Source organism: Pelophylax lessonae (assembly GCF_965119305.1).
Source record: "Pelophylax lessonae genome assembly, chromosome: 1".
NCBI classification, from domain to species: Eukaryota; Metazoa; Chordata; class Amphibia; order Anura; family Ranidae; genus Pelophylax; species Pelophylax lessonae.
The window spans coordinates 596,980,364-596,996,151 of NC_138768.1; the positions used below are offsets into that span (position 1 = coordinate 596,980,364).

General features: G+C 41.0%; 1 protein-coding gene across 1 annotated transcript in view; it reads right to left on the minus strand.

Annotated features, from left to right (window-relative positions):
• LOC309555854 (alcohol dehydrogenase 1-like) overlaps positions 1 to 15,788 on the minus strand; it is a 38,946-nt gene that overhangs the window by 9,017 nt on the left and 14,141 nt on the right. Inside the window, exons 4-6 of the mRNA XM_082258022.1 lie at positions 11,644 to 11,731; positions 6,381 to 6,600; positions 1,725 to 1,985 (exon numbers count right to left, since the gene is read on the minus strand). Coding sequence (XP_082114148.1) covers positions 1,725 to 1,985; positions 6,381 to 6,600; positions 11,644 to 11,731 — 569 coding nt within the window. The remainder of the gene's footprint in view (positions 1 to 1,724; positions 1,986 to 6,380; positions 6,601 to 11,643; positions 11,732 to 15,788) is intronic.

Sequence of the window (15,788 nt, forward strand, 5' to 3'; positions counted from 1 at the left end):
GCAGGGCTCCAGAGCTAGTAAGTAGGATATATAAAATGAACATATTGGGTTCATTATATATTTTCTAGATGTCTGCCTTTAAGTGCTTATGATGAATTTACCTCTTTAAAGAAAAGATAGGATTACTTCTCTTACACATTATTGTTATTAAAACCGCCTTTATATAAACTAGCTTTTTAATTTATCTTTAACAATCTTTTTTTTTTTTTTTTTTTTTTTTATAATATTTAGGTAAGGAATTCAGGTTTAACAATAAAATACATATACGACTGCAATGTACACGGTATTAGTAAATGGAATACATATCCAAATGAACAATATAGTTAAAAATATAATTTAGCAATCTTTTATATCAACTGTGTCAAATCTAAATGTTGCTAGTTTTCCAGGCCTATGGCCTGAGATAGGTCTGGCATTGATACCGGTTACCTCTCCAGCCCATGTGAGCTGCGGCCCTGGGTGTGAGAACTGACACATTGACAACTCCAGCATCTTTGTTTGGTTGTTTTATTGTAGTTTTAGGGGATGGGAGAAGGGAATGGGTGGGATACTCCTTTAGGCTAAACTAAGTACAACTTAGGACTTTCTCAGGAAAATGTCTGTTAACGCTGTCTAGACGGCAGCCAAAGCTCACTGACGCTCAGAACACTGTAACTTGAAAGAAGTGCTAGATCCTCAACCTTGAGTCTAGAAGATCCAGGACTGTAGAGCAATGAGCTATGGACACTGCAGTACCACAAAGTCACTAACTTCCTCCCCAACCTTGCACTGGCTTGAGGTAGACTGTTGTGAAATCCTGTATGGCTGCAACTCTCAACTATGTGACTGCACACTGTCTCTTCAGGGCCCAAACTGCAGGTGCCCCCTTTAACTCTTCAGGGTCCCCTGACTAGGTACCCCCTCTGTCACTTCAGGGTCCTCTGACTAGGTACCCCCTTTACCGCTAGCTGACACTTGGATCCTAGAACATTCTCGGGAGTGGTCTCCACTGACTCTAGGCAGACCCCTAGGGGCAATCCTCAGTACTCACGACCTGTGTAGGCTTTCCTGGGACTGGACCCCTCTCGCTCTCTGCTTGTTCTCGGCACACCGGATCCCCCTCAGCTCAACTCAGCACTCTCTGGATTCTCTGGCAGCACCCGAGACATCCACCTCCTCTGACAGGAGGAGAGACAGCCGTCCTCTCCCTCCTAGGACTCTGCTTCCTGCCAAAGACAATGAGTCATGCTCTCTCTCAAACTTATACCCACTCCCAGAATCCTTTGCGGCAGAATTTGCCTTCTGGGGTAGATACAAGCCTGAATGTATCCCTGATTGGGTTTCCTCCACTGCCCTATGAGAAGCCTCTCACAGGAGTCAGTGGGGAGACTGCCCCTTCAGCAGACACACCTGGAAACCATGACACCCTACTAAAAGAAATCATGGCCCTGCTGTTAGGCAGACAGTGCCCACTATACATTTACCTAGCACCTACCTGTAGGGTGCTACATAAATATGGCACCAGACCAACCCAGATAATTTTAGACAAGAAAATAGCAGAAAGCATTATGAGAAGTAACCTCTCCTTTATTGATGGAAAACCTAAAATATACTTGTGAAAATTATAAAAAATTGTGAAATGCTCAGTCATGATGCATATTGGTATGAATATCCTAAAGGTTGAAGTATTTTTTTTAATAAATAACTAATCAAACAGAACAATGGCAACCCTTAAACTGACATACCATCGTATCTGTACTACCAATGCATTCAAAGGAATAATGCACTCCATGTTCTGTCATTTCAATTATCACCTCCTGGATTGGCTTCTTATAATCATTGGGATTGATGCAGTCAGTGGCTCCAAACAGCTTTGCCTTTTCAAACTTGCTGCTGTTTATATCTATAGCAATAATTCTTGATGCTCCAGAAACTTTACATCCAATAATGACCGACAGCCCAATGGCACCCAATCCAAATACAGCACAAGTAGTACCGGGCTGCACCTGTACAATTACAAAGCACCATTAACTGATTATAACATTAAACTCAGATACTACCATCAAAATGCTGTCCCTGGGGCTGCTCATATAAATCAGTTGCAAGAATTGAAAGCAGGTTGACATTCACTTGTAGTCATTATTCAGCGAATGAGTTAAAACACATCTAAACCCAAAAACTTATTTAGGATAGTTGCATTTGTTTTCTTTTTACATTTTTTTTTTTCACCTGGTTATCCTGCAAATAGCACACTTTCTTACCTTTCTTACCCAGGGTGACTATGCTTACCAATCTACTAAATCCATGAAGAAAACCATGTTTCCCACTAAACTACCCTCCTGATTTGAACTACTAACCCTTTCTCCACTCCTTACATCCATTACATAGGAAGAGGTTATTTTGTAGTTGGTAGAAGATAGCTGGGAGAACTTTATGAGATTCTTTGAAACATCAGTTTAGTGCACATGAAGGTACTGGACATTGGAACTCTGACAAAATAAACACGTATTGTTTGTGCTTACAGAAAGTGCACCTAGTTGAAAAATTAAAAATGAAATGTATTTATTGGTTCTAAAAACAGGTAATCTGCAATATCTTCAATTTGTGTTTTTGGGTTTAGATCTACTTTAACAGAGGGATACCGAGCAACAGCAAAGTGTATTTTATTGCTCACAGAGATTTTCCAATAAACTGGAAAATCTCTACAGCTATTTAAATATTATTTCCACCATAGAAAAGGGAGCAATTCTTTCATCTTCATGTCAAAGCAAGATTAAAATGTCCTTGTCTCCAATATAAAATTATAAATAAAGCCTTTATCTGAAAATAAAAGTTTGAATACCTTTCTGTTTTTCGGGTAGCTAAATTCTGCTTCATTGCTAAGGAAGTACCCCTTGAAGTTTGCTGAGAAACCAACACTACCAGGACTGTCGATCTCATGTGTTCCTCACTGTGCTTAGTGGCTTATCTTGCCAAAATGTCATATCACTACCAGACACATTGGGGACAAGGCCACATTAATGTTAGGGGAACAAGCACAATTAATGGGAAAACCTCTAATTGACCACAGTTCTTGTATATAAACCTGCCTGTCTTTGAACTTCCTCATAAGGACACAATTTAAACATAAGCAGTAATGGATGAACTCCATTTCTTACAGTTCATCGAGGGACACGGGAATTCAGATACAGTCTAGTTATACTGCCACCTAGAGTAAGATTGGATGCTGGCAAACAGAAAATTCATAAGCCATCCCCCAGTATAACCTGTCCATTACAAAGCATGCCTAACTTTTGTAGTAAAGCACGAACAGAAAAAAATAAAAGAGATGGGACCTGTTGCATTTTAAGGTAAGTACAAAAATCACATTTTCTTTCTTGTTCTTTGAGGGAGATAGGAATTCCGATACAGGGGGACTTTCAAAATCAGTCCAACCAAGGGGCGGGCAACACAGTAGAAAAACACTACAGGCCTTACTAGGACGCTTGACAAAGGAGCCTGCATGCTACCCCATGCTGCCCTGTAGGCCACCGGAGTGGGAGAAAACAACACAGCAAACTTCCTCTTCATCTCCTGGATCTATACTCTGTCCCCGAGAGCGTTACTAGCAGACACTTCCCACGGCATCCTGGACCTCTCACGAATGATGAGTCTGATTTTAACCTCTTTAGATTAGTAGCCCTGATTAGGGGCCCAATAAAATCTACCTGTCCCGCTACAATCAGTGGCCCTTTTCCTCTTCCTTCCCATTGTTTCTCCAGAGCCAGCTACAGCTTCCGAATCGACTTGCCCAAGTGTTGGACTATAATGTACAACTCAAACTTTATCAGAGATACATTGCCTTGGCGCCTACTATTGCCTGACAAAGGAGCCCAACGCCAACTCCACCCTCAACCCAGGTGTGATGTCAGCAGCTCTGTCTGTGTGTACCCAAGTCCCAGTGAGTGTTGGGAGCCACAAGCGCAGCTGGAACCAGTGGCAACCTCATCCTTCTCAGCAGCCCGTCCTCCTTTGGAATAGATAAACCCCTTAATACTACAACATACTTCTACATGCTCTGACTACTTTGTCATTTTGTGAGTTTTATCAATAATCCTTGGAATGAAATGTATCTGTATTGCTGCAATTAGATGGTGCTGCTCTTTTTCTTTTTTACTTAGTGGCGCTTTTTCTGCTTCCTTCCCATTGTTTCTCCAGAGCCAGGTACAGCTTATGGATCAGCTTGCATAAGTGTTGGACTATAATGTACAACTCATAAACTTTATCAGACTGAGATACATTGTCTTTGCACCTACTATACCCCTTTTCCTTCTTACTAGAAGGACCAGGGACTGCCTGCAGCCCAGGAGCCACCTAAAAGACTAATGCCCAATTGTGTTGGAATAAGGTGATCCAAAGGGGAATGACTTAACACAGAACACTGAACCCAAGCCAGCAGGAAGCTGAACAACCAGAGTCCACCAAACACAGGCAGACCACTAACAAATACTCGACAGAAAGGAAGGTACCAGCAACCCGATGTGATCATCATAACAAAACACAGGTGATAATCCTCAGAGAGGAACAGACCTCGTGGAAGCCTAACACAAAAGATGGATTCAGGAAAAGGATCATCCGGTTCACATGGAAAGGCTAAAGGCCTGTCATCTCTACCCCGTACAGCCAGTGGTATAACACTCAGTGACCAAGGGAGGCTAACCAGACAACAATGTATTAGGGTCACCTTCTCTCATCAGAGCAGGGGCCTGCACTTGTATTGCTGACTGCCCACACCAACACAGATACCCACCCTTACACAGAATAGTTAAGGCTCTGTTCACATCTGTCCTTCAGTGCATGAAAATGTGTGTTTTTCTTATTGGTGGTCTGAATTGCTATTCAATCTTAATGGCACTCCAACACACCTTGTCAATGCTTGTGCATTGCAGCACACCATAACACATGGTAACTTAATACCATGCATTGTTGTTCGCTTCATTATAAAAAAAGATGTACTTGCACTTTGGTGAAGTAGGCAGCCCATTCAAAAGGAGAAAAGAAAAATAAACTATTAATCTAATACCTAGGTTGACAATGAAATTAAGCAGGCTATATGCAAAAGCACAGCGAACTAGGGGAGAAAAATCTTTATCAAAAGAATCTTCCTATTAGAGGATCTACAAATGGAACAACATTTAAAAGTATAAATTCAGCATATATCAACTTAGAAGAATTCTACTGTGATTGTTATGTGTATGGGATCTGGTGGAGTCAGGTGTGTGGGCTGACTGCTGCTCCCAAACAATCTCGGCAATCTCTTTGTTTAGATTCCTCTCTATACCTAAAAGTCTAATAGTGGCTTATGTTGTAGCTTATTATTTAAAGGCCAGATGTCTGGCAGGCAAGTTAGCTTTCAGAAAAAGGGTATAGCCCTTGAAACGCATTAGCCCTTAAGTTCTGGTATAACCAGGGATTGACGTTTATGTTATATTCAAGTCTATGAAAACAGAGCCGAGTATAAATGCATTATTGTTATCAATGAATGGTACCTATGGTAATGCACATGGCCACTGTGCCTTTCTTCTTGTTTTATTATTTTGAGTCAAAGATTTCTCTGATTTGAAGAGGGAAGCAAAGTCTGATGCTTACCTGGGCGCTATGCTGTATTGCAGAGCCATCAAGTTCTTCTGCTCCAGGACTGGTTCATATTGCCTCAAATCACTAGAGCTGATGTGTTATTTTTTCTCTTCATTCTATATACCAATCCATGTCAAAAGTGCATGTATGCATTCCTTCAAGTACATTCCTTCCTCAGTAACATTATGCGTTGTGATTCCACTATTCAACAAGAAATCTAAGGGGGCTGAGGCTGTCCCACCACAAGGCAAAGTGGTAAAGCATCACAAGAGATTCACAGATTTACTTTTTTTTTCTTAAGTTGATATTGTTGATACTAACACATGTTTATGGGGTTGAAGTAGTAAAGACAAATAGACTGAGTACTTTGCAAGTGCAGTTGTACTCATTTCCCCCAGAATTTAGTGAATGTGGTGAAGCTTCACTTTGTAAAAAACACCCAATTGGGTTCAAGGAAAATAAAAGAAAAAAAAACACGCATTTTTGCTTGCACATGATTGGATGATGGAAATCAGCAGAACTTTACCATTTTCAAAAGCTCTGAGAAAAATTAGTTCATCTGCACTTGCAAAGAGCACAGTCTATTCTCAGTAAATTCCATCCTATTGTGCATGTACTGCTACAAACGTTACATTTATGTGTATTGAAAGTCCTTGTCATTGCAACTTACTTCTGTGGAAGTACACTTTTACCAATCTACTTACACAATCATTCCTTTTTAAAAGTAGACACAATTAGCAGAAAATATTACAGTGTCAAACAGGTGAAAGACATGATCTGCTTAACTTGGCAGTGTTGACAGCAGCTCCATATCCAGTGGGAAAACCGCATCCAAAAAGACAAGCCTTGTCCATTGGCGCTTTGTCATCAATTTTTGCAACAGCATCAACAGGCACTACAGTGTATTCAGAAAAGGTGCTTGTCCACAAAAAATGGTACACAACTTTTCCCTTGCATGAAAACCTGGTTGTCTTGTCAGGCATTCTATTTTGAGATTCACTGATGCTGCATTGGAATGACAGAAGGAAGAAAAAGAATAAGCTAAAACCTTTAAACATTAAAAAAACAATCGTTTTCAGAGTTACACATTATCAGTCAAGTTGTCTACTCTATACAACAAACAACCAGGCTGATATACAGTAAACAAACAATGGTAAAAAAAAAAAAAAAAGAACCTTTTCCATAAAGGAAACCAATGAATATGGATTGGTAGCCACTCAAATGTTACTCCAATTTTCACTTACATGGTAAAATCTGCATTTTTATTACAAAATTACTTAAAACCCACAAAACATCTATTTTTATCAAAGTAAAGACCCTATGGAATAAAAAAATGGTCGTTTTGTTTATTTGTCGTGCAATAACTGCCCAACTGTTTATCAACTCTATATTTTTCATAAAAAAATACAAACAAATTAACTTTAGTGCACACAAACATGATTTAATTCCCCATTTTGTACAACATAAAAGATGACATTGCATTAAGTGTCGGTTCACACTTTGGCGATCCAACTTCGGGGGCAACCTGTGAATTCGCGTGCACCGCGACTTCGGCGGGACTTGCACGGACTTCACATAATGGAAGTCAATGCAAGTCACTCCGATGTTGCCCCAAAGTAGTACAGGAACTATTTTCTAAGTCGGAGCGACTTGAGTCGCTCCTATTAGAACGGTTTCTGTAGCACAGAATGGACCACGACATGTCAGGCTGACCAGTCGCCTGACAAGTCGCGGTAGTGTGAACCGGGACTAAAGGGTAACTCCACTTTCGTGGGGAAAAAAAACAAAAGCAAATAAAGAAAAAACAATATAGCGTATACAATTGCGACACATTGCAATCATATTGTAATTGAATGTTATTAAAAAATACCTTTCCTTTACAATCTGCAGCTGTTGTCATTTTCTGAAAATGCAATGCAATATGGCTACCTGGAGCTGTTCTGTACACAGAATGTGTACTGACCACACCCCAGAAACATCATTTCCTGCCTAAGATACAAGTCAGATTTCTGGCATCCCCTTCAACAAAAATGTCATTTTTGGTGAGATACTCCCAATAGGAATGCGTCTAAAGGGATGCGGGCCATGCAGCTTTCCTCATTACAGCCCTGCAGCTGCCACAGCTGATAGATAATTATGAAAACACTCTCATTTGACCCACTCAGCACAGAGGAACAAACAATTATTTCTTCAGAATAACAAAAGATGCAACAACGTTTGTTAAAGACCTTGTAATGTACAGAGATCACCCAGAGGGGAATGTTTTTTTCTCAACAAAAGTGGAGTTACACTTTAAGTAAAACAGATACCAAATATGGCAAGCCTCAAAACTGCGTGTACCTGCAAAATGGCAAACAATTAAAAGGTACCTAAAATTACTCAGTAGGCAACACTTAAGATGCCTTTCTAATTCATCATTTTAGAGTTAGCCCTAAATGAGGGACATAAAATTAGATCTTTTACTTTGGAATACATGGTGATACCCAATATGTGTTGCACAATCGTTGTTTACATACATGTGCGTACACTAGGTGCGTGTTTGTGTTCATATATGTACGCAGAGGTCAGGACAAGGCAGTACAAGGGCAACAGGGGTGTTTTTACATTTTCTATGTTTTTTTTTTTACACTTAACTTAATTTCTATCACAAAGAAACTAACAAGCCCCTTATGTGATAGCATTGGCCAAGTAACATGTATTCTTTATGGAGACATCAGGGGTCTAATAAATTCCCAATGTCTCTTCTGCCCTCTGTTTCAGCATAGAATGTGTTTCAGCATAGAATGTGCTTGATCAGCTATTTACCTGGCTTTGCAACTGGAAATTGACAACTCTGAGGCTGGAAGTCTAGAGGACAGATATTCGACTATGTCCTCCTGTTCACCATCCCAACAGTATTGATTTTGGTCCCAGACAGGAGGAGCTGGGAATCACAGCAGGAGAGGAAAGGGGGTGTCAGGAACTAGCCTGAAACATGCTGTGCTACATTCAACGGGGAAGAGGAGCGGCGCTAGATCCCTGTGTCTGTTGGGAAAATCCTTTATAAACTCTGGCACACAACTCTGCAGAACTTATGTAGGTTTAGACCCCAAGTTCCCACATATAAACAAAGCGACAAAGAGCATGAAAAAGAAAGAATCAGTGGGTGGGGAATTGGCCAAGGGAATCTGTCACTTTGCCCATTTAGGGCAGGAGAACCTGTCCCTTTGCCTGTTTAAATGGATGTGCTTTCATACCTAGTGTGGTTAGTTTAAAATAGGAAGGTACGGGAACTGGCAGGTTCACCAGGTAATTGACACAAAAAGCAATGCAAAGAGAACAGGACACTTTTTAAGTACATGGTACAAGAGGCACATTTCAGAAAAAGGAGATGTTAGGGAAACTTATTGTTTTAGATGTTTGGGGAGCATAAAATTGTAGGTATTTGCTTCTAAAAACTAATTAATATTTTTTGCATATCCCCTTTGATGCTTCTTTTTTTATTGGTGGTAGGACAGCCTTTACAACGCAGTCAAGGACCAAAAAAATCTAGAAAACTTTGTGCCTCAATCCCTCACCCCTCACATTTTTGTAAATATTTTATTCTAACTTTTCATGTGACAACATTGAAGAAATTACACTTTGCTACAATGTAAAGTAGTGAGTGTACAGCTTGTACAACAGTGTAAATTTGCTGTCCCCTCAAAATAACTCAACACACAGCCATTCATGTCTAAATCACTGGCAATAAAAGTGAGTACACCCCTAAGTGAAAATGTCCAAATTGGACCTGATTAGCCATTTTCACTCCCTGGTGTCATGTGACTCGTTAGTGTTACAAGGTCTCAGGTGTGAATGGGGAGCAGGTGTGTTAAATTTGGTGTTATTGCTCTCACTCTCTCATACTGGTCACTGGAAATCCAACATGGCACCTCATGGCAAAGAACTCTCTGAGGATCTGAAAAAAATATTGTTACTCTACATAAAGATTGCCTAAGCTATACCAAGATTGCCAAGACCCTGAAACTAAGCTGCAGTGTGGTGGCCAAGACCATACAGTGATTTAACAGGACAGGTTCCACTCAGAACAGGCCTCACCTTGGTTGACCAAAGAAGTTGAGTGCCCATGCTCAACGCCATATCCAGATGTTGTCTTTGGGAAATAGACGTATGAGTGCTGCCAGCATTGCTGCAGAGGTTGAAGGGGTGGGGGGGTCAGCCTGTCAGTGCTTAGATCATACGCCGCACACTGCATCAAATTGGTCTGCATGGCTGTTGTCCCAGAAGGAAGCCTCTTCTAAAGATGATACACAAGAAAGCCTGCAAACAGTTTGCAGAATACAAGCAGACTAAGTACATGGATTACTGGAACCATGCCCTGTGGTCTGATGAGACAAAGATAAAATTATTTGGTTCAGATGGTGTCCAGCTTGTGTGGCGTCAACCAAGTGAGGAGTACAAAGACAAGTGTATCTTAAAAAAGAATAGCGCACACATGCAAAAGAAATGACTATCAAATATGGAGACAATCCATAAATAAAAATGGGCATTTAGTCCCACCATATGGCCATATCGTGCTCAAGCCCACCAGTGCGTCAAAGTACCCCATTATCAGTGGGTCCTACACTATCCATAAAAAAGGGGTGAATCCAGCCTCTCTAACCCTTGGAGACAACACTCCTTGCTGGGATAGATGTGCTAATGCACTACAAAGGACTCCTCCTATATCTACTTGATAGTGGACACTGATAGAGTACAGGTGTGTGTGGGGGGTGGGGTGCTCAAACTCAGAAGTCTGGTCAGACCGAATACATAATAAACAAGTGTATCTTGCCTACAGTCAAGCATGGTGGTGGGAGTGTCATGGTCTGGGGCTGCATAAGTGCTGCTGGTACTGGGGAGCTACAGTTTATTGAGGGAACCATGTATGCCAACATGTACTGTGACATACTGAAGCAGCGCATGATCCCCTTCCTTTAGAGACTGGGAGGCAGGGCAGTATTCCAACATGACAACGACCACAAACACACCTCCAAGACGGCCACTGCATTGCTGAAGAATCTGAGAGTAAAGGCGATGGACTGGTCAAGCATGTCTCCAGGCCTAAACCCTATTGAGCATCTGTGGGGCATCCTCAAATGGAAGGTGGAGGAGCTCAAGGTCTCTAACATCCACCAGCTGTCATGGAGGATGTTGTCATGGAGGAGTGGAAGAGGACTCTAGTGGCAACCTGTGAAGCTCTGGTGAACCAAGAGGTTTAGGGCAGTGCTGGAAAATAATGGTGGCCACACAAAATATTGACACTTTGGGCCCAATTTGGACATTTTCACTTAGGGGTGTACTCACTTTTGTTGCCAGCGGTTTAGACATTAATGGCTGTGTGTTGAGTTAATTTGAGGGGACAGAAAATTTACACTGTTATACAAGCTGTACACTCACTACTTTACATTGTAGCAAAGTGTCATTTCTTCAGTGATGTCACAAGAAAAGATTTAATAAAATATTTACAAAAATGTGAGAGGTGTACTCACTTTTGTGAGATACTGTACACAGGTCATGGATACGACCAGTAGAAGGCATGAATCCTTCATAAATAAATATGGCTGCTGTTTTGCCTATACTGCACTGGGGGTATATTTTAATCATCTTGTAATAATAAACAAATATTACTTATTATGCTTGTGTAAAAACGTCTGACTGTTCTTAGGCTACATTCACACCTGAGCGTAGCGTTTTCGCGCGTTTTTTACCGCGATTTTTACCGCGATTTACAGGCGTTTTTTGTGCAGGCGTTTTTAGATTGAATAGAAACCAATGGAAAACGCCTGTAATCTGCCCAAAAAGAAGCTCATGTACTTTTTTGAGCGTTGGGCGTTTTGCTTACAGCGTCAAAACGCTCAGATGTGAACAGGGGTCATTGAAATTAATAGAATTTATCTTGTTGGGCGTTTTGAGAGCTGATCCTAGAGCAGAATAACTCCCCAAAAACGCCCCAAAACGCCTAGATGTGAACGGAGCCTTAGAACTCATTTCAGTAGAATAACAGAACAAGAAAAAGAAAAAACGTACTGTGTTTTTAGGCAGCAGTTGGTGTGTGGATTTAAACAAGAGCAGCATTGTCCACACTGAGGAATACACAATGGAATCACTTTATCTCCTAAAGAAAAAAAACACAGATATGTGTTTAATATTAATGAGCCTTGTTTTTCCTATTTTTTTTTCCTTTATTGGTGCAACAGATGCACTAATATCATGTGTGTGTCATCCCTGCTATTTGGAAGTTGATTGTTGCTGATCAGACTTCAACCATACAATATTTGGCAATTTAGATTCGTCTATCTGCATTGTATGTCCAGCCTAAAGCCAGCCATGACTTTCTTTCCTGAAACAACGGATTGCAGGAAATAAAATTATTCAATTCCCCCCTCAAATCCCTCCCACAGAGCTATTGCGCACTCCCAATGAGGGGGGGAGGCGCGGGAGTTGTACCAGCCGAGAGAACATACAGTGATTATTGCTAGTAGTTCTAGCCGCTGGCAATAATCCCATGATAAATCCAACATGCTGGTTCTACCCATGGTTCGAATCTCAGCCAGTCTTTGCTGAACCAGCCAATAATCTAATTGTCTATGGCTGGCTTTATGTGTTTATTTTAGCCCATTTAGGAGATTATTAACAGCAGATTCGGTTTAAAATAACCACGTTTGCTATGCCAGCTGATATTTGGTATGAGTAATTCTCCTTAGGACACATGCATACTTGGCATTTAGCCGGTGTGCAGCCATTCCTGTCGTTTAAGTGCACAGCAGAATACTTTCATTCAAGACATTCGCCTCCTAATGCATAGGGCCCGAAACATGGGTACAGAATTCAGCCCCATCCAGTCGCAGCGGCTTTTAGCCTGCCATAGACTTTGTGTGACTGCAAGCAGAGGGACTGGGCACTGTAGCTGTGCCTCCTGGGAGCACTAAAACACAGAGATTGGTCGTACACATGGTAAAATGCCTAGTGTTCATGAGGGTCTTAGGCTCGGTTCAAACTGATTTGATGTGGGAAACACACAGAAATCCCTCTGTTTCCCGCATCGCTTCCACATAGCAATCGCACGGTGCCCATGCGGTCTGCTATGGGTGTCAATTAAAAGTTAATGACACCCCAGAAGCAGGTCGCAGAACGGAGTGCTTTGCTAGGATCAGATCGCATGGGTATAAATGAACACCCATGGCAAATAAAGGTGGCTACACCTATTTTCATGCAGATGCAGTGCGATTTGAGCCATACAAAATGATGGGCTTCAATTGCACCACACAGAATCGCATATGATTTGCACAGGAATGCGGTGTGATTCCTGTGCGAATCACATGCAATGCAAGTGTGATCCCAACCTGGACCGATTAGTAACTTTACAAGTCTACATGACACCGACAATCAATGCAATGGGCAATGCACCCCAAGGGCAAAGAAAGAATGAACAGAAAACGACATGTTTTCCATCTTCACTAAAATTACATTTGCACTAGCATCCTGCATTTAGTTTATTTAAACACAGGATAAATTATATGGGAAGTATAAACAAACTTTATGTGTCTCAGATCAATTTCTCCTGCGTTTAAACTGGTTCTAAAGTCAGAAGGTTTTGCAAAAGTTTTGGGGGTTTTTTTTGGTATTTTTTTGGGTAAAAGCAGAAGGTTTTTGCCTTAATGTATTCTCTGCATTAAGGTAAAAAACCTTCTGCATGTAGCTCCCCCGTCCCCCCAAATACTTACTGTAGCCTGATCTCGATGCACAAAACAGCAGTGGCTCTCTCAGCTCTCTCCATCCTCATTGGCTCAGGGACAGCAGCAGGAGCCATTGGCGAGGCACAATTAACAAATTAATGAACCATAAAAAGTTTATTCAAAAGTTGACCGTTCAGATCTGTATAGTTGTGCATCTATGCATGCAATTAATCAAAGAAAATTTACCTGCACAGTTAAAGTATAACTAAAGGCAAAACCTTTTTTCAGTTTGGATAGAGTGGAGAGGGATTAGAAGACTTGTGAGTTTTTACTGCTTCCTGTGCCCCTCTAAAGAAGATTCACCCGCTCTATTTGTCTTGTTTACCATTATTATTAAAAGTGAAAGTAAAAGAAAATCCCACAATTTGGGTTGTCCCCAGAAAATGAATAGGGGATATCTTTAAATGGGGACACTAGTGTTGGTGACCTGGGGTTCCCCAAGGAATTCCCATAATTTACTGGGATTTTCTCTCACTTCCTGTTTGGCTATGGGACAGGAAGTGAAGGGAAATCTCCACAATTAGACACAAATGGCGAAAAAAGAAATCTGACAGGGTTATTTGCTCAATTGCTCTATCAAAAATGGAAAAAAAAGTTTTACATATAAATCTACTTTAAATAATAAATGCTTACTAAAGAAATTCCAAGAAACATCCTCCAGCAGCTATTACTCATGTAAATCACCCCACATATACAATAAATATACCTTATCAAACAGTGCAGCGCTGGACTCCAAACATTCAACTATATACTGAATAATATTTGATTTTAAATAAAACAAATAGCGGAGAGCCCTATGTTGTTTTCAGGTTTCATTGAGGAGATAATGTGGCTGGAGTGAAGTTGGAGTTGGTGAAAAGCTGGAAAAGAGAATGATTACCTCACCAAGATTGGGATACTTGCCTGAATTTATGCTATTTTTTTTTTTTTTTGTTATTTTTATGCTGGCATATAACTGAATGGGGAGAGGACAGCAGTGGATGTAAAGTCTTAAAGTGGATTGCACCTGTTTGGAGGATCACTTGAATTAATACAAGCTGTCTTTGCCTAATCCTGTATATAAATCCTGATATTCACACACCTCTGGTACATGCATTTTACTGTATTAGTGGTGGTCACTTTGGATCAAAGATTTTTCTACATTTGGAAGAGCAAAATTGGTGATGGGAACTTTTAAGTCATTACAACATTGGATTGTTTTATTTTAACTTATTTCATTTGAAATTAATTTTGGTTAAAATATTTTCATGTATTGTTTGGAGGACTCCATTGGATTAAAATATTTATGGAATAATTTTTTTTTTGCATGAATTTTAACAAAGAATAATTTTCTTTTATTAAATCAGCGCTGCAATTTATTATTTTGGTATATTACTTAGGGGGTTATATATATTTATAGCAGCTTGCTATTGGTAGAAGAATAAGTTATTTGGTTCACATTTTTGCAATATAATTTACTCACGTGTTTCGTATTCACCGGCGAGGAAGGGTTTATTATTAGTGTAGCACTACTCCCTTGGGAGCTGCTTGAAGCGGGTTCCCATGGGTTACCCATAGCAATAACATGCAATTCCTTAGTACTTTAGGTTCTTGGCTCAGTCAGAAAACAGTCTAGGGGATTTGTTTTTTTTTGTTGTTTATTGTAGAACTTGGGATGGGAGAAGGGATGAGTGGGATACTCCAACTAGATGAACTATGCACAACTTAAGGACTTCTAGCTATGTTGAATGCGTCAAGGCCGCTGCTTCACCTTGCCACTGTAGTGAAGTATAATATAAGTGAACTACACAGTGAATCACTCTTCAGGGCCCTGCTTGGTACCCCCTTTGCCCATACTCTTCATTGTCACGTTTGGCACCCCCTTTTTTCTCTTGCTAACCATGTGAGCTGACATTTTTATCCTCCGACTTCCCTGGAGTGGTCCCCTTTCCTAGGCAGACCCCTTGGCAAGCCCCCTGGTACTCACAGACACTGGTTTTCCCAGAGGACTCTGCCCGCAACTCCACTGTCAGCTTTCCAGGATCCTTTAGGCTCAACTTCACACCTGGTTCACTTGGCGGACTGCCAGTGACCACCTTCCTCAGACAGCAGGAGGAGAGACAGCCGTCACCCTCCTCCTGGGACTCTGCTTCCCGCCAAAGATGCCCTGTCACATGTGCCCTTGGCTTTTATGGTCAATCCCAGGATGCACTGCAGTGGTGCCTTCCCACTGGGACAGCCACAAAAGCCCTTTTGCCACTGGCCGGGTTTCCTCCACTGTCCAACACGCTCCCCTATTGGATACAGTGGGGACACTCCCTCAGACCAAATGACTAACTCTGGACACATGTAACAGGCATAACTAACAGATCAGGCTCCCCTGATAAGCAGAATGGAGCAACAATGATTTTAACCTATCACCTATCTAGGAGGGTGCTACATCAGTCATTATTATAT